Source organism: Salvelinus fontinalis, chromosome 23 (assembly GCF_029448725.1).
Source record: "Salvelinus fontinalis isolate EN_2023a chromosome 23, ASM2944872v1, whole genome shotgun sequence".
NCBI lineage: Eukaryota > Metazoa > Chordata > Actinopteri > Salmoniformes > Salmonidae > Salvelinus > Salvelinus fontinalis.
The window spans coordinates 29833041-29858650 of NC_074687.1; the positions used below are offsets into that span (position 1 = coordinate 29833041).

Below are 25610 nucleotides of genomic sequence, written 5' to 3' on the forward strand. Positions count from 1 at the left end.
TGGGTTACATGGAGAAACAGTCTATTTTCAATCCTCAAAAATGTTTTCTTGCCTAACATCATTATTTGGAAACGGTATATTGATGATATTTTTGTTCTATGAAGGGGTGATGCAAAACAGCTCCAGACGTCCCATGCTTTTTTAAACTCCTGTTCTGAGCATCTGAGATTTTCTATGCAATCTGATACACGTCAAATCAGTTTTCTTGATCTTCTGATCTTGTGTGGAGATAATGTTCTATATACTGATCTATACAGGAAACCTACTGATCGTAACAGTTTGTTGAGGGCTGATAGTTGTCACCCACCGCCATTGAAAAATAGTTTGCCCTACAGCCAATTCTGTCGAATCAAAAGAATTAGCAAAAAACAATCAGAAATATGGCTGAGACGCAAAGAAAATTCAAGGAGAGGGGGTACAAAAATGGTCAGATTAATACTACCATTAAGAAAATTCTAAATAAAACGAGACATGACCTTTTTCAAGGTCAGTCTCGCAAAAAGAATCATTCTTGCATTCTAACTACCCGCTATGCAAAGTGCTCTGACAAATGAAGGGAATCGTTCACAAACATTGGCACATTCTAAGATCCGATGATAGTATCGGTAATGTGTTCTCGGACCTTCCCTTGGTCGTATTCTCGCGGGGCAGAAATCGCTGAGATCAATTGATAAACTCTAATTTACCACTCCAAGATATCCCTGCACAACGTCTATTTGCGCCCATACTGGATGGAAACTACAAGTGTAATGGCTGTGCTCAATGCAATGGCACTTATAAATGTCCTTCAAACACCCCCAAACAGGGAAACAGATCCCAATCAAAGGTGTTATCACGTGCTCCACTAAGGCAGTTATTTATCTTATAACTTGTCCTTGTGGTAAAAATGATGTTGGTAAAACAAAGTGTGAATTAAAAGTACAAATCTCGGAGGGCAACGTAGCACCATTCGGTGCAAAAACTCGACTTACCCAGTTGCGGCCCACTTTTTGGAAGCGAACCACTCGATTTCGTCTCTAAGTTATATTGGCATCGAACATGCCACCTTCCCTAGGAGGGGGTGATCGCGATCATTTATTGTTAAAACGAGAGGCTGCCTGGATCTTTAATTTAAAGACCCTTGCTCCCTTCGGTCTCAACATAGACTTTGATTTGAAGCCATTCTTGTGATTTGCTATTGTAAATGTTTGTAGGCTTATGTAGACAAATTGTATCTATGATCGTGCGCTATCCATGTATGTTTTTTGTATGCTATTTTAAGATATAAGAATTAACCAATGATATCAGGCCACCCCCGGCCATGATTACAGACACCTGTGTGTCTTTTGACACTATATAAACGAGTCACCCTGCAGTGTTTGTCATTATACCCTGATGAAGACAGCTTGTCTGTCAAAACGTTGGTAATTACATTTTTGCATCTGAGCTCCTAGAGTGTGCGGCTCTCCTTTATTTTTCATGTGTTTCACTGAACTTGACACCTTTTTATGGCAATGATGGTCACCTTACTGATTATATGATTGCTGTAACACATCATAATCTTGGCATTTATTACAGAACAAATAAGTAAATATAATTTTTATTCAGGAAACATGATTGGAGTATTTACTACATGATTATGATATTGAGTGCTTTGGAGATATTTTAACAAATAATATTTTTTACAAACATCAGTGCATTTCTAAACACATGAATGAAAATGTTTAACTGGATAGCTGCACTGCACATATAAACATCAAACAATTATATCAATATCACTTTAAAAACAAACAGTAAAACAATCAAATAAAATTGGAATGCATATACTAAATGGTAAAACTAATTGTAAAAGGAAATATAAACAGTAGCACTGTACAAACAGTAAATCAAACTTGGAATGCATATAGTACTAACAGTAAATGGTAAAACCAAAGAAAAACAGCAAAACAGTACAAACAGTCAAATGAAATTGGAACAGTATACTACAGTATACTATTATTAGTAGTAATAGTAAATGGTAAAATAGTAATATTTCCTTACTCAATTTTAAACCTAAATATTATTGTGCTTGAAAGAAATAGATCCTGGAGTCTTTGCTAGAGATATAACATTGCAACAATCTGATAAAAACCAAAAGTTTTAGAACACCTAATCATTCAAGGGTTTTTCTTTATTTTTACTATTTTCTACATTGTAGAATAATAGTGAAGACATCAAAACTATGAAATAACACATATGGAATCATGTAGAAACCAAAAAGTTCTTAATGAGTTTGAGACCATCAGTTGTGTTGTGACAAGATAGGGGTGGTATACAGAAGATAGCCCTATTTGGTAAAAGACCACGTCCATATTATGGCAAGAACAGCTCAAATAAGCAAAGAAAACGACAGTCCATCATTACTTTAAGACATGAAGATGAGTCAATATGGAAAATTTCAAGAACTTTGAAAGTTTCTTCAAGTGCAGTCGCAAAAACCATCAAGCGCCATGATGAAACTGGCTCTCATGAAGACCACTACAGGAAAGGAAGACTCAGAGTTACCTCTGCCGCAGAAGATACGTACATTAGAGTTACCAATCTCAGAAATTGCAGCCCAAATAACTGCTTCACAGAGTTCAAGTAACAGACACATCTCAACATGTGGTCCCGTGTGGCTCAGTTGGTAGAGCATGGCGCTTGCAACGCCAGGGTTGTGGGTTCATTCCCCACGGGGGGACCAGGATGAATATGTATGAACTTTCCAATTTGTAAGTCGCTCTGGATAAGAGCGTCTGCTAAATGACTTAAATGTTAAATGTTAACATCCACTGTTCAGAGGAGACTGTGGGAATCAGGCCTTCATGGTCGAATTGCTGCAAAGAAACCACTACTAAGGACACCAATAGTAAGAAGAGACATGTTTGGGCCAAGAAACATGAGCAATGGACATTAGACTAGTGGAAATGCGTCCTTTGGTCTGGAGTCCAAATGGGATATTTTTGGTTCCAACCGCTGTGTCTTTGTGAGACGCGGTGTGGGTGAACGGATGATCTCCGCATGTGCATTTCCCACCGTAAAGCATGGAGGAGGAGGTGTTATGGTGTGGGGGTGCTTTGCTGATGACACTGTCTGTGATTTATTTAGAATTCAAGCCACACTTAACCAGCATGCCTACCACAGCATTCTGCAGCGATACGCCATCCCATCTGGTTAGGGCTTAGTGGGACTATCATTTGTTTTTCAACACCTCCAGGCTGTGTAAGGGCTATTTGACCAAGAAGGAGAGTGATGGAGTGCTGCATCAGAATGCAGAGTGAAGGAAAAGCAGCCAACAAGTGCTCAGCATATGTGGTAACTCCTTCTAGACTGTTGGAAAAGTATTCCTCATGAAGCTGGTTGAGAGAATGCCAAGAGTGTGCAAAGCTGTCATCAAGGCAAAGGGTGGCTTTTTGAAGAATCTCAAATATAAAATATATTTTGATTTGTTTAATACTTTTTTGGTTACTACATGATTCCATATGTGTTATTTCATAGTTTTGATGTCTTCACTATTATTTTACAATGTTGAAAATAGTAAAAATAAAGAAAAACCCTTGAATGAGTAGGTGTTCTAAAACTTTTGACCGGTAGTGTACATTTTAGTCATTTAGCAGACACAGTTAGTACATTCATCTTAAAATAGCTAGCTGAGACAACCACATATCAGTCATAGTTAGTACATTTTTCCTCAAAGTAGCTATCAGCAAAGTCAGAGCTAAAAAGGGGGGGGGGGTAAAGTGTGAGTGTTAGTTAATAATAACAGTAGGTTTATAATAGGATTCAATGTTCAATTTTTAAGACTTAGGCCGGAATTGCATCAGTTCTGCTCTTCTGGATGTTCAATATATGTCGTAAGCCAGTGGGCCCTTCATTGAGAAACCAATGACAAAAGATACTTTTTCCCCCTCCAATTTTCCACAAAGCTGGCTTTTGAACATTGGAATGACTTCAATCGTTGAGCCTGTGCTCCAGGTATCTGTCAAAATTAATTTTCTTTGTACCCATCCTGTCACCCTGCAAAGAAGCTCCTTGACCCTCTCGTGCTTCCATATTTTGCCATTTTCCCAGAGCGAAGCAAAGTTTTCTTGTGGGCTTACACACCTCTCAAGTTCTCCAAGGTGGATAAGACGGTCATAGCCCTGTTTCTTCCCCAAAAGGAAATGGACAACAGGCGACTTTCCATTCCACACAGATTTCATCTCGTTCCAGAATGATGTCCTCATCTGTGACACATAGCTTCCCAACTTCTGAGACTCCACAGTTTGTGACACAAAGATCTGTTGTGGCCACAACAGAGCTACAGCAATGAAGTGCAATGCCAAGGTCTCACCATACGGGATTTGACCTTGAAGAACTTGGCAAAGAAGATCAATGAGGGTCTGATACGGGCGAAGGAGTTGAGATTCAGGTTTGACACAGCTTAGCACAACATTGGCATAGATGAAATTGACCATTTCTCTAACACTCCTTTCAGGATTTTTACTCAGAATGAAGTCATACTGCCGGACTGTCTTTACCATCATGTCAGTTTGGGTACCATTAGAGAGACAATTTAGAATCCCAGAGTAAGTATCAGCTTTTCTCATCTCCAAAAATTGCCTCGCCTTGTGAATTTGAAGCATGATGCTCAGGTTCTTGTTTTTAATCAATTCTGTGGAATCCATCATGCAAAAGAGGTCACTGTACAGCTGAAAGCATCGGAAGAGCTCCTGTCGAGTTCTTTCCTCTCGACTGTCTTTCAGGGTGAATCTGGAACCCAAATTGACATGAAAGCTGTCAAGAAAATCAAAGTGCCTCTTCATGTTATTTCTGAGGTTGTACAGAAGATCTTCAAATTCACAGAGAATGCGGTAATATGAGGCATGTTTGTGACGTCTGGAATCGTTCCTCGCAACATTTTGGATTGTAATTCTGCCAGAGAGAACTTCACTCAGAATATCATGACGGACATTGCCTGCAGAAAACACTGGACTTTTTCCCAGTATTTCGATGATGATGACCGCAACCTGGATTTCTCCAAGGCAACCTGCAGTGTTGAAAGGGCTGTTGTCTCTCTTGTTTTGTACTCTCAGAGTAGCCTCCTTCTTTGCAATTTCCTGTGTATCCCGGAAGGCCTCTGTTGCTGACTGGGCCATTCTAAGATAGCCTTTGAGGCTATCAGGCTTCATGGTACCTTCTTTGTCACTTTGTATTGCACACTTTAGCTCATGCTTGATCACTTGTGCAGATGTGTCAGAAATGTAGGAGTTATCTCTGGAAAGATCTTTCGCATTCTTTGCCCAGGTCTTTGCCTCCCTGAAATCCCTTTTCTTCAGGTATTGGTATCTGGCAAAAAGCTGAGAGATGATAGCATCTTTTTCAAAGCGCTTGGCTGCATTGAATAGCACATTTTCTTCATCACCCGGTGTCTCCTTTGCAATATCCTGGATGAGAGGTGAGAACTGAGAATCTTCACCCTTGACTGAGTGACGTCTTTTCACTAACATGGTGTGAACATCCTTCATGAGTTTGTCTTTGCCCTGTACGCAATCATAGAGCTTATCTGTGGTGAGCAGTAGATCAGTGATCTTAGCTTTGGTTACACTGTTTGTTGTAAGCTCCTGCAAACAATACACGGCCATGCTTGAGTGGATCATTCTCACTGCCTCGAATACAACCTTAGCCTCCTCTGTGCAGCAGGTCACTAGAGTGGAAAACTTCCCAAATCCAGCCTTAACATCGGAGGATCCACTATGTGGCTTGGTCTGGAGGCCAAGAAACTCTTCACAGAGAGAGACTGAGAGTGTTGCACCCTTGCAGTAGACATTCAACAAGACCAGAACAGCAATGAGTTGTGCATGTTTGTGATTTATGTTGAAGCTCTTTAGGGTGTTGCGAGCCACACCCTGGATATACTCGGGTGAAAAGTTCTTCTTCATGATCATGAAACCGTAGAATGTGTCTGCATTCTTGTAGGTCTTCTCAATCTCCTCCAGTTTTTTCTCGAACTGCCTCTGCTCCATTTCAGAGAGGTTATTGCCAATGAACACAGTGTCTTCAGTTGATTCAGTCTTCTCCCAAGACTCAGCTCTCATGCAATTGAGTAGAATGACCTGCGGGGACCTAGATCCAATGTCCTTCTTGACACATTCCTTCTCAATGAGCTGCTGCAAATCATATGCGTCATCCATCTCCTCAAAGTCATCTAGCATGAGCAACACAGGAATCCGGGACGATTGTTCTGTTGTCTCATACATCAGTAGCTTGACCACCTGCTCGGCAACAACAGCAGGATCAGCGGTTCTGTCCCTCAGAACAGCACAACGGAACTTGTCTTTCAGTGCCCATAATATATGCATGGCTAGTGTAGTTCCACCACATCCTGGGACATGCAAAAGTTTGAAGGACACACAAGCGTTTCTCAAAGAGCTCAAAGCTGGTAGGACAGTGTTCATGATGTAGTCGAACTTGTCCCGTTTGATGAATGACATGGATTCTGGCTGCTCAGAGAAATAGAAGTTCCACCATAACACCTTTCCTCCTTTGTAGAACTTCTCCTGTATGCAAGCCTTGTCTTCATTTCCTCCCTCACACTGATTCACACACAGAATATTCAGGATGTACAGGCTGTCCTCCTCTTTCTTTTTTAACATCACTTTGCTGCCTCCTCCACAGGGTAGGAAACGGCTGGATTTCCGATTGTCTGACCACAGGCTGAGGACGGTGCCATTAACCTCAGCAAAACTGAGCTCATATATTGATCTTGCTTTAATGTCTAATCCATAGCGGGCTTCAATCAGGTCCCTCCAGCAAGTGAATCCTTCTTCATTTTCACAGATGCAAAGTATTTGCTCTGTTCCTCTGAGCTCCTGCCAGAATGTGCTGAAGGTCTCAAGTAGAGGGTCCATTTTCTCACTCACAGTAGACAGCAATATAAAAATAACCAGGAATCTCTTGTGTGGTAGCACATCTTTCCGGCACAAGAATGAAATCATATTTCGTACAGACGCTCCTTTCTCTATTAACCAGTCATCTACATCTGAAGGCATCTCTCTTTCAATATCCCCATTGCAGAGGATCCAGCTGGTGTTTCGAGTCAGTTTTAGCTTGCTAGCAATGTCCTCGACAGCCTCTGTGATTTTATATTGTACTGGCAAGTGGACATTTATTGTACTATGGTCTTCAAAGTACTTCATCAATCCATGTTTTGTCGACTCAGGGTCAAAGTCCAAAACAGCAGTTGGGTTCAGTTCAGGAATAAATCCCAGGGATTCCAATTGAACTAAATGTGATTTGTTGGTCACTATCAAATACCTCTCGAAGTGGGACTTGTCTAAGGATTGGGATCCACCTGTTATCATTTCACTTAGTCTGGAGCCCTGGACACTACTTTTAACCACACTAAGGCGATTTTCCTCCGCTTGTTTTCTTAGCTGTGACAGCTGTGACACATCGTCGACAAACCTATTGTATTCTTCCATTGGCTTGGCAAAAGTGGTTAGTGCAAGGAGATCCCTGCTGCTGCTGTGATCACGAATGAAGAAGAGTTTTTTCACCTCTTTCTCTGTTTCTTTGCTTTTGGACTTCCTCTTTGATTTCCTTGTATCCAAGCTGGAAACGTGATAGATGTTCTCTTTACAGATCATAAAGTCTGGCACGATGTCCACTTCTATCACATACTTCTCTGATGATGTCATATCGGGATTGAGAACCTCAACAAATCGAGGTGGTTTGATGCACATCTTGGCTGTCTGGATATGTTTATGCTCAAAATGACCCTCAATGGCTTGTGGCAGAGCATTGACATATGCCTCTTTGTCCAGGACGCTAACTCCCAAAACTTGTCCATGAACAAAGTCTGGCTTGTCACCAACTCCAAAATGTATGGTGCCATTAGTGCGGCTATTCATGCAGGCTGCTGCAAATCGAATAACCTCATCAGTGAACTTGTTCATTTTGCTCTCCACAGCTGCCTCTGACATATGGTAGTATCCTTTATATTCATGACAGGGTTCGATATAGTCTGATGCACCTGATTCTGTGACATCAAGAACGCTGTTCACCTTGTATCTGCAGGCATCATGGTGTCGATGAAAAGGGTACGGCTTGCACGGTCTCCCAGACTGATTAGTTGTTGGGCTACTCAACTGCTCTTTCTTAAATTTCAAATGTTCATCCCTCTTGTGAATGATCAACTTTGCAGGCCCCAGTGTGACACCCACCTCTAGTAAATCAGATTTCTCTAAAAGTAAAAGACTAGGCCCATTAATGTTCTGCTGAAGCAAGATATCTGCAAATTCAACGTCCACACAAGCCTCGTTGAGAGCCCATTGTTTCACGTGATGTTTATTCCAATACTTAATCTCATCTGGCAGGTCTGCTGGTTTGCCTTCCTCTTCATTCTGAAATAAAATAGGCTGATTTGATTGAAATTCATAAGCCATATAGATGTTAACAACAAAATCATTCACAATTGAGCAGGTTTACTCAACATTTGTTGGTGTTTTAGCGCATATTCAGCTCTCCTCACAAGCCAAACATAACAGATGTGTATACTACTGCAAGGAGTGTGCAAAGCTGTCATCAAGCCAAAGGGTGGCTATTTGAAGAATCTCAAAAATAAAATATATTTTGATTTGTTTAATACTTTTTTGGTTACTACATGATTCCATATGTGTTATTTCATAGTTTTGATGTCTTCACTATTATTTTACAATGTTGAAAATAGTAAAAATAAAGAAAAACCTTGAATGAGTAGGTGTTCTAAAACTTTTGGTAGTGTATATATACAGTTGGTAGTGTACCGGTAGTGTATATATACAGTTGAAGTTGGAAGTTTACATACACCTTAGCCAAATACATTTAAACTCCGTTTCTCACAATTCCTGACATTAAATCCTGTGAAAAATGTCCTGTTTTAGGTCAGTTAGGATCACCACTTTATTTTAAGAATGTGACATTTCAAAATAATAGTAGAGAGAATGATTAATTTCAGCTTTTGTTTATTTCATCACATTCCCAGTGGGTCAGAAGTTTACATACACTCAATTAGTATTTGGTAGCATTGCCTTTACATTGTTTAACTTGGGTTAAATGTTTCAGGTAGCCTTCCACAAGCTTCCCACAATAAGTTGGGTGAATTTTGGCCCATTCCTCCTGACAGAGCTGGTGTAACTGAGCCAGGTTTGTAGGCCTCCTTGCTCGCACATGCTTTTTCAGTTCTACCCACACATTTTCTATAGGATTTAGGTCAGTGTTTTGTGATGGCCACTCCAATACCTTGACTTTGTTGTCCTTAAGCCATTTTGACACAACTTTGAAAGTATGCTTGGGGTCATTGTCCATTTGGAAGACCCATTTGACACCAAGCTTTAACTTCCTGACTGATGTCTTGAGATGTTGCTGCAATATATCCACATAATTTTTCTGCCTCATGATGCCATATATTTTGTGAAGAGCACCAGTCCCTCCTGCAGCAAAGCACACCCACAACATGATGCTGCCACCCCCGTGCTTCCACGGTTAGGATGGGGTTTTTCAGCTTGCAAGCCTCCCCCTTTGTTCTCTAAACATAACGATGGTCATTATGGCCAAACAGTTGTGTTTTTGTTTCATCAGACCAGAGGACATTTCTCCAAAAGTACAATCTTTGTCCCCATGTGCAGTTGTAAATCGTAGTCTGGCTTTTTTATGGCGGTTTTGGAGCAGTGGCTTCTTCCTTGCTGAGCGGCCTTTCAGGTTATGTAGATATAGGACTCGTTTTACTGTGGATATAGATACGTTTGTACCTGTTTCCTTTAGCATCTTCACAAGTTCCTATGTTGTTGTTCTGGGATTGAATTGCACTTCTCGCACCAAAGTACGTTCATTTCTAAGAGACAGAACGCGTCTCCTTCCTGAGCGGTATGACGACTGCGTGGTCCAATGGTGTTCATACTTGCGTACTAATGTTTGTACAGATGAACGTGGTACCTTCAGGCATTTGGAAAATGCTCCCAAGGATGAACCAGACTTGTGGAGGTCTACAATTATTTTCTGAGGTCTTGGCTGATTTCTTTTGATTTTCCCATGATGTCAAACAAAGAGGCACTGAGTTTGAAGGTAGGCCTTGCAATACATCCACAGGTACACCTCCAATTGACTCAAATGATGTCAATTAGCCTATCAGAAGCTTCTACAGCCATGACATAATTTTCTGGAATTTTCCAAGCTGGTTAAAGGCACAGTCAACTTAGTGTATGTAAACTTCTGACCCACTGGAATTGTGATACAGTAAATTATAAGTTAAATAATTTGTCTTTAAACAATTGTTGGCTAAATTACTTGTGTCATGCACAAAGTAGATGTCCTAACCGACTTGCCAAACCTATACTTTGTTAACAAGAAATTTGTGGAGTGGTTGAAAAACGAGTTTCAATGACTCCAACCTAAGTGTCTGTAAACTTCCGACTTCAACTGTATATATTTTATTTTAGATATATATTTGCTGAGTTTATATATACACTGCTCAAAAAAAAAAGAAAATATTAAGATGGGCAAGAACACAGACACCGGACAGAGGAACTCTGCCTAGAAGGCCAGCATCCCGGAGTCAACTCTTCACTGTTGACGTTGAGACTGGTGTTTTACGGGTACTATTTAATGAAGCTACCAGTTGAGGACTTGTGAGGTATCTGTTTCTCAAACTAGACACTCTAATGTACTTGTCCTCTTGCTCAGTTGTGCACCGGGGCGTCCCACTCCTCTTTCTATTCTGGTTAAAGCCAGTTTACGCTGTTCTGTGAAGGGAGTAGTTCACAGCGTTGTACGAGATCTTCAGTTTCTTCGCAATTTCTCGGACACAATAGCCTTAATTTCTCAGAACAATAATAGACTAGCGAGTTTCAGAAGAAAGTACTTTGTTTCTGGCCATTTTGAGCCTGTAATCGAACCCACAAATGCTCATTTTCCAGATACTCAACTAGTCTAAAGAAGGCCAATTTTATTGCTTCTTTAATCAGAACAACAGTTTTCAGCTGTGCTAACATAATTGTGAAAGTGTTTTCTAATGATCAATTAGCCTTTTAAAATTATAAACTTGGATTAGCTAACACAACGTGCCATTGGAACACAGGAGTGATGGTTGCTAATAATGGGCTTCTGTACACCTATGTAGATATTCCATTAAAAATAAGCCGTTTCCAGCACATTAAACATTTCTACACTGTATTTCTAATCAATTTGATGTGATTTTAATGGACAATAAAAATTGCTTTTCTTTCAAAAACAAGGACATTTCTAAGTGACCCCAAACCTTTGAACAGTAGTGTATATATACAGTACCAGTCCAAAGGTTGGACACACCTACTCATACTCACACCTACTTTATTCTTACTATGTTCTATATTTTAGAATAATAGTGATGACATCACAGCTATGAAATTATACATATGGAATTATGTAGTAACCAAAAAAGTGTTAAACTCGTACAGTAAATATTATTATTATTTTTGTTATGAATTCAATGTTAAATACCTCCATTTGGACTTGTTCAGCCTTACTGAAATCCTTTAGATCCTTGTCTCTGAACTGGTTTCTCAGTCAAACTGATGGAAAAATCAAAAAATTGTTTAGTACATGAAATGCAATAGTCAGTCACCCATTGAATAAGCCAGAGAGAAAAACCATTAAACAAAAACCGTGATTTACCACATTGTTTTCTGTCTTCACCATTTCCGCATAACTGCTGTGCTGCTGCAACATGCTGTAAACATAAAATCAGGAGGGGTAGATTACATTATTGTGAAACTGTCTAAGGATACCACCAAAAACATTGTAACCAAGGTGTGGCGCACTTGCTGATCCAATCGCTTTAATGCCCCTCATTACAGACACAACCCGTTTCAATTAATATATATTAAATCATGAAGTGAAACAAAAGTGAACTGAAGCAATTCAGTTTGGATTCAGTCTCTGAATGCCTACTATAGCAGCCACTCTGTATAAGGCAAGACGTGGTTGGGAAAATCAGGTTGGTGCAGGAGAGAACAGACAAAACCGCAAATGTACATCTGATTTTTAAATTTTTTAAATGCATTACTTTTACCATGTCATTTCTAAGTACCAAGTAAATACCATGTAACATAAATACAATCTTAACTGCTGTTCAGTAGTCATTTCAATTAAGATTAATTGATTCTATAAAAATATAATTTAGGCCCATGTAAACAAACTGCCTTCTTGTTCAAATATGTGTAAACATGTTGATCTCATGGACTGTCCATCATTGCATCCATACCAGCTCTATCTATCAATTTGAGAGTGGTTACATTTCTCCAGACCCATTTCTCACTTTCATAACAAGTGTGGCATGGCTGCATCTGGGCTGAAACACTAATTAAGAGGGTTGAGGCTTAAATTATTTAAAAAGTAGTGTAGGCCCCCACTTTTCTTATAGTCTAGGCTTTATATGTTAGGCTTCTCAAGTTTAATATGCATCATGTCAATGATTTTCATAATGCACGAAAATCGGTTCAAATAGGCGTTTTAATGGCATTAACTATATAAATATATGTAATATCCGGATAATGTATAGCCTAACTGCGAGAGGTGTTCGATACTTCAGACCAAACATATTTTATAATGTAAAACGTTGTCTATGTAGCCTATAACGTTACGTAAAACTGCGAACGTACCTTTCATTATTATAGCTTTCCTGATAGCAACTTGTTCGATTGGGTCGAAAGAGAATAAACCTAAGAATGCGGAAGATGGGGAGGGCGGTCTGTTAGCAATTTGGCAAGCTTTTGACTTCGGTGAAATATAGTTTAAACAATAGCAAGTCTTTCTAAACCAATTCAACTGAACACTAGTATAGAAATATTAAGACTTAGTTGAAATAGGTATTTTAAACGAGTATGTATTATACTGAAAAACATAGCATGCGGAGGTGGGCTTTAGCTGTCCGTCTCTTCTGGAAATGTTGTATTCCTTTCCCTCAATTCGGCGCGTTTCAGTTGAAACGAAACTTAATTTGAGGTGTATCTCACTCGTAAAAGGTGGCTTCCTCAATCTCATCATTTTATGTGCTTCATCTGATCTGAAAAGAGAGGATATGCACTCTTGATGTAGTCCTGTATTGTGTTTTATCCCCTGTTCTCTACACAAATTATATGGAAATCCAGACGAGAGATCTACTTTGCAAACATACAGTACCAGTCAAATGTTTGGACACACCTTAATTTGATCTGTTCTTGCCATAATATGCACTTGGTCTTTTACAAAATAGGGCTATCTTCTGTATACTACCCCTACCTTGTCACAACACAACTGATTGACTACCTCATGAAGCTGGTTGAGAGAATGCCAAGAATGTGCAAAGCTGTGGCTTTGGGTGGCTACTTTTTGTTTTGGTTTTGGTTACTACATGATTCCTTATGTTATTTAAAAGTTTTGATGTCTTCAATGTTATTCTACAATGTAGAAAATAGTAAAAATAAAGAAAAACCCTTGAATGAGTAGGTGTGTCCAAACATTTGACTGGTACTGTATGTGCACAAGATCACGCAGCATCGAGCCAGAGTTGTTAAACTTTGATGGAGATTGCTTGGTGGGTTTGCAGTTGTTCTGAAGTGTACATGTATGTATTTGCAGAATCAGCAAAGAGTTATTCAACTTTGATGGAGAATTAAACGTGAAAGAGAAGAGCACTGAGTCCTTCATCGATGAGCCATATGAGAGCCGTTACACAAGGTTTTGAACACCAACAAAATCTCGTTTAGGGCCCCAAAAATGCTAGGGGTTGCCCTGCATAGAATGCAACAGGTTGAACAATCTAATTGGTAAACTTTTCTACTATGAGGTTGTCTGATTTTGCTGTTGCTTACAGGTGTTGTTGGCTGTGGAAAATGTAATGTGGACAAAAATGTTTCATTACATAGGCCTACTACCGGGATTCAGCTCCGCTTGGCTTAATTTAATACCTGGAGTAAACAAGTGGTGGGGTTGCATAAGGCTGAAACATAAATTAAGGGTTGTGGCTTTAATTATAAAAAAATTCAAAACTCCATGAAGAACCCTCTGTAGAAAGGGTTCTACCTGGAACCAAAAAAGTTTCTTCAAAGGGTTCTCCAATGGGGACAGCTGAGGAACCCTTTAAGGTTCTAGATAGCACCTTTTTTCCCCTAAGAGTGTAGTGTAACACTTTTCTTGTAGTTTGCACCCTATATGTTAGGCTACTGTAGTTCAATCTGCAACATGTCCATGATTTCCATAACACACGAAAATCGGTTCAAATTGACGTTTTAATGTCATTAATAATAATAGGCCTATAGAAATTTGACATCCAGATAATGGATAACCTACGTGCGAGGGCTCGTCGATGTCAAATGAGGATCGATATCAGACTGAACATGAAACATATTTGATGTAAATTATAATTATATTGGATGCTTTATTATAATGTAAAACGTAATGCTAACTTACCACTCATGATTACAGCTTTGAAAACAGCTTTCAACATGACATAGTTTGCTGGTCTTTGTGGTGAGAAGAAACGATGGTCCGGTGCTGAAAAGATTATGTTGAAAGGAGGAGAAAGATCTGGAAGGATGCAGAAGACTCAAATAATATCACGGAGAGGGCGGTCATAGTCCGAAGAGAGGGCGGTCTGATGGCTAACATCCGACTTCACTGAATTAGTGTAAAACAATATGAAGTTGTTGTTGACAAATTCAATGTAACACTATTATAGAAATATGAAAGATTTTCAAAGACTTTGTTAAAATAGTTATTTTAAACGATTATGTGTAATACTGAACCTGCGTGCGGGGGTGGGCTTTAGCTGTCTTCTCTGGGCAATCCCTTTCCTCAGTTTCCTCAAACATTCGGAGCATTTCAGTTGAAACGAAACTTCACTTGGGGTGTATCTCAATAGTCCGAAGTGGTCCTCTCTCCGTCTTCTCTTTTTCATCTGTGCTACTGAGTTGAAAGGAGAGGATATGTCCATGATGTACACCATGATGTACACCTGTACTTTAAGTTAATATTATTATTTTTTACAACTTATTGTTGTTGTATTGTCGAGAAGGAACCTGCAAGTAAGCATTTTGTTGACAATGTATACCATGTCTATCCCATACATAAGAATAATAAACTTGAAACGTGTTCTGTTCCCTATCCCTTTTCTCTACACAAATGATATGGAAATCCAGAGTAGGGATCTACTTGAAATTTATTCAAATGCAGACAAACCCAGCAAACAGCCTACAACCTTGAAGCTGAAAGCTCAGACCATTATTGTAGATCAGTCTGAGTCCTCCTACCCTGGCCACAGGATCCTAACCAGCTACAGGACATGCATGCTGGACGAAGCTGAAAGCCAAGTTGGGGACATTGGTGGGAGGACAGCCTACTGTATGCTGCTCAATATAACGTACCATGAAACCTGATCGTATGACTAATTTGAACTTTGTTTTGCGACTACAAATGCAGTCCTGGAATACTCTGTAATAACCATAGATCCTATAATTTACTCTGTATGTAATTCTATGGTGATAATGTTATAAATACTTCATACACGTAATGTAAAACACCAATGTGTAGTGTAAACGGATCATCAGGTACAACTCAAATTGTTACTGTAGCCCAGCGAATTTATATAAAAAAATGATAAAAACAACTGGGAGTATTAATGGTATTATAAGCAATTTTACATTGTTTTTCACAATCCAAATAGTTTATTACAATAATAATAGTAAGCCTTTAGTCTGTCACATTCACTGATAAAATTGACTAAATTTGACAGAGATATTAGACTAGATATTTTATGTAAAAAATACAGAATGGTGGTCCTCAAGAGCTTTTGATAGTGATTTGGTGGACCCCGGAACGGAAAAGGTTGATAACCGCTGGCCGGTCTTACACAAAGTGGCATTGTTACCAAGTTGTCTGGTTCTGGTACTCCCTCTCTCTGTACCCCTTGTGACCAGACTGACCTCACTGCTACAGAGGAACTGGGAGGTTATGTCAGGGGTGAAAAAAACAGTGAATAGTCAACATCACGATACCTAATGAGGGCCCTTAGACCAGGGATGGGCATCTTTGATGGGGGTGGGGGCCACCGAAAAACAGAACTCACCATGAGGGGTCGCAGTGGCTCGTGGGTCTGCATAACAGACCCCCCACCTACCTTGCGAGCAACATTTATTTTTTGTTTTAAAGTTAATTTCCGGCAATTATACACATTTTGTCATGGGGCTGAGAGAAGATTTAGTAATTGTATAACTCATTTCATGCAATTCTACTCATTTTGCCATGGGGTGGCGGCAAATGTTTGCAGTTTTCGATATGATAGCTGATTATCAATGTGCCTCACCTCGGTCGGTAATTCGACCATGCTTACTACAAGGTTAGATACCTGGCCGGCAGACTAATTTACCAATCTAATTAAAAAAATGCTGACATGGGCTAATTGAGTGACTGCTGATGCGCAACCAAATTTCCAAATTGCACCTTGTGTAGTCTGTTATTCTAACCGTCAACAGTAGGTGAGACCCCGACTGAGTTCCTAACATAAAACAACCCCCCCCCCCCAATCTAACATAACCCCCCCCAATCTAACATAAAACAACCCCCCCCCCCAATCTAACATAAAACAAAAAACTATCTTTTCCGCAATCGGTCCACTGGCCTACAAAAGGGGGCCAACATTTGCCCATCACTGCCTTAGACCATCCACCTACTCTTTCACAACTCCCGTGTTATACAAGTGCACCCTGACCCGTGCTTTTAGTAGTTGGACCTGCAGTTTGTTGTAAATCTAATCTATATGAAATGCATTGAGATTATTTTGTTTATAACATATGCCATCATTATAGTCGTTTGTCATTGGTTGAAGCTCAATATTAAAATCTCCCTACCATCATATCTACAGTAAGCCAATAAAACACCAATGTCGATGAAAATGTGCAAATCAACTTGGAGGTACACAACACACTCTCCTCCTCTCGTTATGATCTGTCCAGCCGTTACCGAGAACCACACCACTATACCAGATTTTTTACAGTCAAACTGGCTAGACACTGTAGCTGGCTTGATGCCATTTTAATCCAAATTTGCACTGACTGACCAACAGTGAGTGTCAAGTTACTTTTCAGTGTGTTCCCAAAGATCTGAACCCAGTAAGCAAAATGAGGTTTATACTAGTCAGGGCTGAATAGATTTTGTCAACAGGAGGAGAAAGATCTGGAAGGATACAGAAGACATACAAATAGCTAAACTCACAGAGAAGACAGTCTGATTTTGCAAACATCTGATTTAACTGAATTAGTGTAAAACAATAAGAAATTGTTGTGCACAAATTCCATGGAACACTAATATAGAAATATAAAAGATTTTCAAAGACTTAGTTAAAATAGGTATTTTAAACGATTATGTGTTACATTATACTGAAACTGCGTGCGGGGTGGGCTTTCGCTGTCTGTCTCCTCTGGGCAATCATTTACATTTACATTTACATTTAAGTCATTTAGCAGACGCTCTTATCCAGAGCGACTTACAAGTACATACATTCATACTTTTTTGTACTGGTCCCCCGTGGGAATCGAACCCACAACCCTGGCGTTGCAAGCGCCATGCTCTACCAACTGAGCCACACGGGACCACGGGACAATCCCTTTCCTCAGTTTCCTCCTTACAAATTCAGAGCATTTCAGCGGAAACAAAACTTCACCCCCCTCCCCTCTTTAAAGGGAGAATCCATATGTTTTGTATAAATGCAAAAAGCCATGTCTATGACGTAATAGCCAGGGCAATTTTCCCAATAGCGATGGAAAGCTTACAAGTGTTTTTTATTTCACCTTTATTTAGCCAGGTAGGCCAGTTGAAAACAAGTTCTCATTTACAATTGCGACCTGGCCAAGATAAAGCAGAGCAGTGCGACACAAACTACACAGAGTTACACATGGAATAAACAAACATACAGTCAATAACACAATAAAAAAAAATATATATACAGTGTGTACAAATGAGGTAAGATTAGTGAGGTAAGCAATGAATAGGCCGTAGTGGAGAAGGAATTACAATTTAGCAATTAAACACTGGAGTGATAGATCTGCAGGAGATTTTAATGATTCATTGTTTCTATAACGGTCGAAGAACTCACGTTTCTCAAAACACCACGTACAGAAAACGTTCAATGAGTGCATTTTTAAAGCATGTGTCAATACTGATAGGATCCAAAGAAAGGCAGCACTGCTCTCAGATCAGTGTTCTCCATTCAAATCTTACCTTAACATTAGATACGACGGATCAGCTCCTAGAAATAAATGATCACCTATAGCTGCAAATATTGAGGCGGATTATTCTAATGCTTAGGCTATGCACTAAATCAAATAGTTGGCACATCGTTGAGCACATGCTGTTAGGCCTACACATTATGAAATTGAGGCAAAAATTAGATACAGTAGCCTACAATTAGCAAAATAAATCTACATTTATTGAACATGAAATTGATTTAAATATATAGGCCTATGTAGCCTACTGTATCTTTTAATGTAGTCATGTGACAAAACTGCAGGTAGAGTGGCCGTTTGTTGCCAGCCCAAGGTGCACCTGTGAAATGATCATGCTGTTTAATCAGCTTCTTGATATGCCATACCTGTCAGGTGGATGGATTATCTTGGCAAAGGAAAAATGCTCACTATGAGGGATGTAAACAAATTTGTGCACAGCATTTGAGAGAAAGAAGCTTTTTGTGCATATGGAACATTTCTGGGATCTTTTATTTCAGCTCATGAAACATGGGACCAAAACATTACATGTTGCATTTACATTTTTGGTCAGTATACATGTTCATTTCACAGAGGTAATGAACTGCCCATTGATCAGCACAGCATTTTGATAAAACAGGACCATGTGTGCAAAACAACAGTTGCCGTAGCAGGCGGTGATACAGCCCAACAGGATGCTCTCAATTGTGCATCTGTAAAAGTTTGAGAGGGTTTTTAGGTGACAAGCCAAATTTCTTCAGCCTCCTGAGTTAGAGGCGCTGTTGCGCCTTCTTCCCCACACTATCTGTGTGGGTGGACCATTTTAGTTTGTCCGTGATGTGTACGCCGAGGAACTTAAAACCTTCCACCTTCTCCACTGCTGTCCTGTCGATGTGGATAGAGGGGTGCTGATTCTGCTGTTTCCTGATCCTCTACTTTGTTTTGTTGACGTTGAGTGAGAGGTCGTTTTCCTGACACCACACTCAAGTGCCCTCACCTCCTCCCTGTTGGCTGTCTCGTCGTTGTTGGTAATCAAGCCTACTACTGTTGTGTCGCAAACTTGATGATTGAATTGGAGGTGTGCATGGCCACGCAGTCATGGGTGAACAGGGAGTACAGGAGGAGGCTGAGCACTCACCCTTGTAGGGCCCCAGTGTTGAGGATCCCAGGTTATTTTCTCCAAAGGCCTTTAGCATTAGAAAGTGACAAACAATTATAGATTTGTAGATGTGTCTGACAGTCATCTGAGTGCAATTCATGGGTGAATTATTTCAATAGAAAAGAAGAAAAATACATTTCCTAACCTATATATTTTATTTTCACTGGAAAAGTCCTTCAAACATCAACCCCTGGGCATCAAAACAAAAAGATACAAAGACAGCTGACACTTAGAAACAAACATAACATTATCAAGCAAATTTTCTGGCAACAGTGTACAGGAACAAACTAACAGTAGGTTAAGTCTTACATTAGATGAATCACACACACACACACACACACACACACACACACACACACACACACACACACACACACACACACACACACACACACACACACACACACACACACACACACACTTTAAATACTTGATTTGATCCACCAATCAAATGTACAAAAAAAGGATCCAAACATTTCAAAGGTCCCTGTATGCATGGCACGGGTACAGATAGCACCTTCTCCAAACAGCTAGGCTGCCCACGACAGATGAAAGAGAGCAGTACCTAGCCAATTGCTTTGCCCTAGTTTTTATCAGGCCTGCAATCTGGAGCCCGCGCACTGCAAGCCTGTGTACCTGGCCGAGACTGCCGAATATCAGCGCCACCAGCTTGCACCTACACCCTAGGCTGTCCAAGCGTACCGCGATGGGCTGGTACTTAAACAGCTTCTCGGCAAAGGCCCGCTCTGTGTAGTCATCAAATGAGCAGCCCACTTTAAAAATGAGCACACACACACACTGTAGAGTATCTGAGAAAGTGGAGAAGATCCTACAGAAAGGCGGGAACCTGTGACACTGAAGCCACTGCAGCGTGTCCTGCGGTGAGGATGATGGCACAAGGTGCTACATGTCAAAAAGAAGAAGAGCCATTGAAATAACTAACTATAGCACCCACTGACTGCCCATCGTCTCCAAACAATCGCCTAAAAAGATAAGAGATGAGAGCAATGGCATTAATACTACTCCTGCTGTTACTTACTCAGAAGAGCAGCCAGACAGAATCAGCTCCCCCTGCTGGATTGGAGAGCTGTTGCTATAAAAGTAAAGTGTAACACAAACAGGGAAGAGAACAAGAGTTGGGTCATGGAGTAATGATTTGTGCTGATCGGACTAGTGCAAATAGGCAGTTCCAATGGATTGGACGGTAGATAATGGAGGATCTAATTTGGCTGAACTGAGACCTCGTCCTACATTTGCCTGACGACTCATACTGAATTTTTCTTCCGCCCGCCCGTCCGCCCTCCCTCCCTCCCTCCCTCCCTAAATCCATTTATCGCAACATACATTCAGTCTTTGACTACCCCTGCAGAAGTCCTTTCTGCTGACGTCAAAGTGAGGGGCATTGTACAAAACAAGTCATCAGCGTTTGGATCGTTTCTAACCAATCAGAGAATCAAAGCCAATGACTTTCTGAAATGCAGCTTTACCCATGTGTGTTAAGGCTCTGGCCCAATCCATCGGTTTCTGGGACCAATTAGAACAGCTTAAATGTGCTTGTATTTGAGAAGTAGTTGGGGAAGAGATCATATCCAGACTCATTATGGAGAAGAAACGTAAGTGGGGTCGTTGCGTTTGGCATAAGGATTCCTACTTAAGGATTCTTTCAATAATGGATTGTGCAACTGAACTGACAAAGATGCAAATAGATACATCCAGATAGGAAAGGCGTTAGCACACATGCACTCACTCACAGACACAATCCACATCCACAATAATTCTAATCCTAAACCTAACACCTAAGCCTAAAATAGCCTCCTCACTTCTCTGTATTGTAGTTGGGTTACTTTTCTTGTGACTACTTCTGGTTTCTCACAAGTATAGTAAAATGTGTGCACACACGCACACACACGCACGCACACACCTGCTGCTACCAGACTCTTATTATTATTATTATTGCTAATTAAATACTGCACAATTTAAACACTTGCCTCCCAATCCCCCCCTTCCCCAAAACACATGTAATTATTGGACTATAAATTGTGCCTTCCTGTATTATACTTATGCTAACTTCCTGCAATAAAAATAAAAACATGCCATGGGGCAAAGAGAAAACATTGCAGTTTTAAAGCTAATTTCCGGCAATTCTACACATTTTGCCATTGGGCATAGAGGAAAATGTGTAGTTTTAAAGCTAATCTCAATCTACTCTACACATTTTCCTATGAGTCTGCTTGCTATGAATTCTATCTGATAGCCTTTGGATGTTTAAGTAGAAATACAAATAATGTCCCGTTTAGAACACTGACAAGTAGAGAGCATAAAAAAAGAAGAAGATTGTTCTATTCTACTGAGCCATTTACTTTATGTTCGTATTCTTATATTTTATTAATTTTTAATGTTGTTGCACTTCCGAGAAGGAACCTGAAAGTAAGCATTTCGTTGGACAGTGTATACCATGTGTATCTTGTACATTTGACTAATAAAACTTGAAACTTTAGTTTTACCCATCAGTGAAGCTACATGAAGTAGAGGGGCTGTGGTAGGCTGGGAAAGGAGTGCAGTTAGTGCTACCGAGATTTGGGGCATCAGGCCAGGGGGAACACTGAAACAAAAGAGGCAGAAAAACTTTAATAAGATGGTCCTGGCAGTGAGAGTGGCAAGTCTGGTTCATGTTTTACTAGAACATTGTGATTGTAGTCTGACACAGACATAGGTGGGAAATCCTAGAAAACCAAAACCAGGTTAGTAGAAAACAATCACTATTTGTTCTGGAACAACAAGCACTATTGGTTCCTGCATGTTGGCTGATGCCAAAAGACAAGGCACTGACACCCTAACGGTCCAAATCATTAACAGACAACTGTATCAAGGGCTAGTTAGAGTGACATTCAACTACGGAGTCCAACAACAAAATTAGTGGACTAAAGCAACATATTAACATGTTATGACAGAATAGCTAGTCAAGAGACACACGGCCACAGTGTCAGGTCCCTTACCTCTGTAAGCATGGTGGTTTCATGAGAGGGATGATATTTCTCCCTGTCTTAATGGGACTTCATCAATCTTTTCCCTGTCAGTCTTCAGTTTGCGATCAGCTCCTTTTGTCTTCAAGAAGACAAGAAAACATTAGTTAAGTACAGAAAGAAAATAAATGAACAAAAAGCTCCCACCCACACCCAGTAAGAGCCCCTTTACCTTGAAGACCTGGACCTGACAGCTGGAGAAATGCCGATGCTCCAGGTACTCTCCATGTTCGTTCTGAGTGAAGGTGTCTATCTGGATACGGAAGGGCACTCCCTTCTCCCCACCATGCTTCCTAGGGGTTAACTCGGTGCCAATGCAGTTGACCTGCACACAAACAAACATACAACATACACAATCCATGAGTCATTCTATAAATATGGTAATAAGAATTTCAAATGCAAGAGGCGTGTGGGATTGGAAAATAGTCACTCTGGGAAGTGGGAACTCACAAATACTTTAGAAATTCCTTAAATTCACCTTAAAAAAAAACATTTTATATGTCAACGTGATTTTACTTTAATCCCAATTCCACCTCTGGACCCAAATAAGCTAGAAAGCAGGGACAATAAAGATATTTGACCGTGTTACCTGAATGAAGACGGATGCGTTCTTGACAGGATCCCAGAGAAACTTTACAGTGTTGAGCTGCAGCGAGTGGGCACGAGGCTTGACGACACCCACAGAGAGCAGAATATCTGGACTCAATCAATAAATCAGTCAATGAAGCAATCAGTCAATCACAGCAGGCAAGAAGGAATTGTAACGCTCTATTTTACACCCCGCCTTTTACCAGGTAGTTACTTAGAAATTACTAGTTAAAATGATAAATACCTAATAACTGAATAGTAATTACACTTCAATATCAGACCTGTTATAAAGTTGATACAAAGGTAATGTAGAAATCCTCAGATATCATAAGTCAATTATCAAACATAGACTGTGGTCAGACTTTACTTAAGACGTTCTCTGGTCTGCAGGCAACCAGACTGTCCTATATCCAGATCCTGTCCCCGGTATGTTCCATCTTCATTCCTCCAGCTGCTGATGTCCTGTGTACTGCAGGCGGCAGTCGTGAAACACCACATGCACAATGCTCTGTGGACAAGCAGGACAAAGCATTAGTACGAAGCACAGTGCCTAAGCAAGGCAGCCTCGCATGTGGCCAATCACCATGTCGTTCGGCAAAGTGCGAAAAGCTACACACAATCCCCCAGAAGAACCATTTACAGATCATTTCGTCAGGCAGCATTAAAGGAGTGGAAGTTCTATGGATTTCATCACCCATGGCTTCAGCTCATATGAGTAACACTTAAAAGAACAGCCTACAGATTCCCACAGAGTAAAAACATATCAAGGGAGATAATGCTGCCGTTAAAGATGGAATCCGCAGAAGGGGGAAACAGCGCCACGGGCTGCCCCACCACCATTGCTATTGTTGGCGAACTAAGGAGCGTCGCGCAGCATGGTAAAATAAAAATACACCGCGCGATGATGTCCGATGAATGTTTCGCCATTAAGGCTTCCGGCTTTAAAGCCATAGGAGTCCATTATGTCTGATTGTTGTGAAGTAAATAACTGCTTTTATAACACAATTATTTGTTGACAGATGCTGTGGGATAAAAACATCTGAGTGCTATTAAGACGTTAGTGAGGAATCAATAGTAGCAGTTTGAAATGTCACCATTTGAGAACTTTTTGCTAAGCACATACATACAGCGTTGAATGTTTAAACCACTGGCCTGGAGAGTTAACAACAGAGTAGATAACTGTCTATACATACTTTCTTATTGTTTCAACACATACAAAAGGACATCAATTCATGTTTCTCCTCGCTGTTGCATTAGTATTAAGTTAATTGCACACTAAACCTACTAAGATAAAACAAATCGTAAAATGAACAACCTGTAAAAACAACCTGTTTCCGCTCATTTCAGGCTGTTACACGGAGACTCATGCATGGCTGCCCAGAGCCCAAGGCCATAGACACACCAAACATGTCATATGTTTGTACAAGTTTTACCTGTTCCATTCTAGTGTTGTTAGATTGCTTCATTGAGCACAACCGAAATCTGACAACACGGAACTTTCAAGTTGATGAAGCTGTGTATTCGGACAATCAAATGACTTAATTTTTGCATATGCATATCAGCCTTTGTTTTAAAGAAAGTCATTTGATTGAATTTCAATGGTGATAGACAAAGGTATGTCAAAGTTTTGACTCCCATAATTGAAATCACTTAAAAAACAAACATAGAACCAACATATTATAACAACCTGCAACAAAATGTGCACACAGTGGCAACTTGAGTTGTACTAATGGGTGTTATTCATAGACCAAATATACCACTTGTTCTTTTTCAAATAATGAAATAAAGTTAAACAAGGTTTCCTTTACAACAAACAACAAGTGTCTTACTGAAGATATAAACAAAGGATTGTCCTAATTTCCTTGCTATAAGATAAAACACTCGATTTACATTTCAACAACGAAAAATGTTATAAGTCCCAGAAAGCAGAATTGTCCCATAAAGCAGAATTGTACGTTAGATAAACATATGCAAAAAGAGCAAATAAGACAACTTGAAGGTACGTGATGTGTTGTGTGATGAAGCTGGTGTGTTGTAGGGTAAGCTGAACTGAGTGGTGTGTGTAGTGGTGTCTAAGTTAAGAAGGGGAGAAGTTGGATGATAGTACCAAGTCTTCAAAGATGGCACCTGCCCAAACCCTGAAGTGGAAAGAAGAGGACTGATGAGTCACCTGTGTGTTGACAGTTTCAGGAAATGGAGGATACATAAACAGATAGAGAAAAAAAGGTCAGGGAATAGGTTACATGAAAGTCCAAAATACATACACAATACAATTAACCTACCTTTAAACATTTGCTGCTTATATCTGTATACTACACTAGTTTTCTGTTAACCATACGGATTTCGTAGGACTGACCTACATTTTTAAACATTAAAACAAACCTGATTAAAATGGAAAAATGTGAAATAAATGAATCAGAGAAAAAGGCAGTGTAGGAATAGGAATGTATTCAATTCAACACCTTTTCTTTTTTACTTTAAAAATCAGGTGGTGCCTCTAGAGAGCCCTTGCAGTATCCCCCAAAGGTTTTCAACCACATTATGGTTGAGCCTGACAATTGTAAACTGCAAAGCTTTACTGTTACAATATACATCCTAGCAAGCAAGTGCTTC

At 40.0% G+C, this 25610-nt stretch overlaps 1 protein-coding gene, 1 non-coding gene and 1 pseudogene across 4 annotated transcripts; all 3 read right to left on the reverse strand.

Annotated features, from left to right (window-relative positions):
• Window positions 1-1563: 1563 nt before the first annotated feature.
• LOC129821094 (sterile alpha motif domain-containing protein 9-like) lies at window positions 1564-14873 on the reverse strand. Of its 3 annotated transcripts, XM_055878372.1 has the most exons (6): window positions 14778-14873; window positions 14443-14649; window positions 12654-12713; window positions 11668-11722; window positions 11494-11564; window positions 1564-8381 (listed from the first exon to the last, which is right to left on the reverse strand). In XM_055878372.1, exons 5-6 carry the CDS (start codon window positions 11497-11499, stop codon window positions 3840-3842), a joined length of 4548 nt encoding a protein of 1515 aa, XP_055734347.1. In that variant the 5' UTR covers window positions 11500-11564; window positions 11668-11722; window positions 12654-12713; window positions 14443-14649; window positions 14778-14873; the 3' UTR covers window positions 1564-3839. The 3 variants fall into 3 exon arrangements, with proteins under 3 accessions (XP_055734347.1, XP_055734345.1, XP_055734346.1); XM_055878370.1 differs by lacking the exon at window positions 12654-12713; XM_055878371.1 differs by lacking the exons at window positions 12654-12713; window positions 14778-14873 and having other exon boundaries at window positions 14443-14663.
• A 2671-nt stretch (window positions 14874-17544) lies between these two features.
• On the reverse strand, window positions 17545-17620 carry trnaa-ugc (transfer RNA alanine (anticodon UGC)). The gene has a single exon. It is a non-coding gene; the product is annotated as a tRNA-Ala (tRNA).
• A 181-nt stretch (window positions 17621-17801) lies between these two features.
• Window positions 17802-23115, reverse strand: LOC129821470 (transcription factor CP2-like protein 1; annotated as a pseudogene).
• Window positions 23116-25610: the final 2495 nt, after the last annotated feature.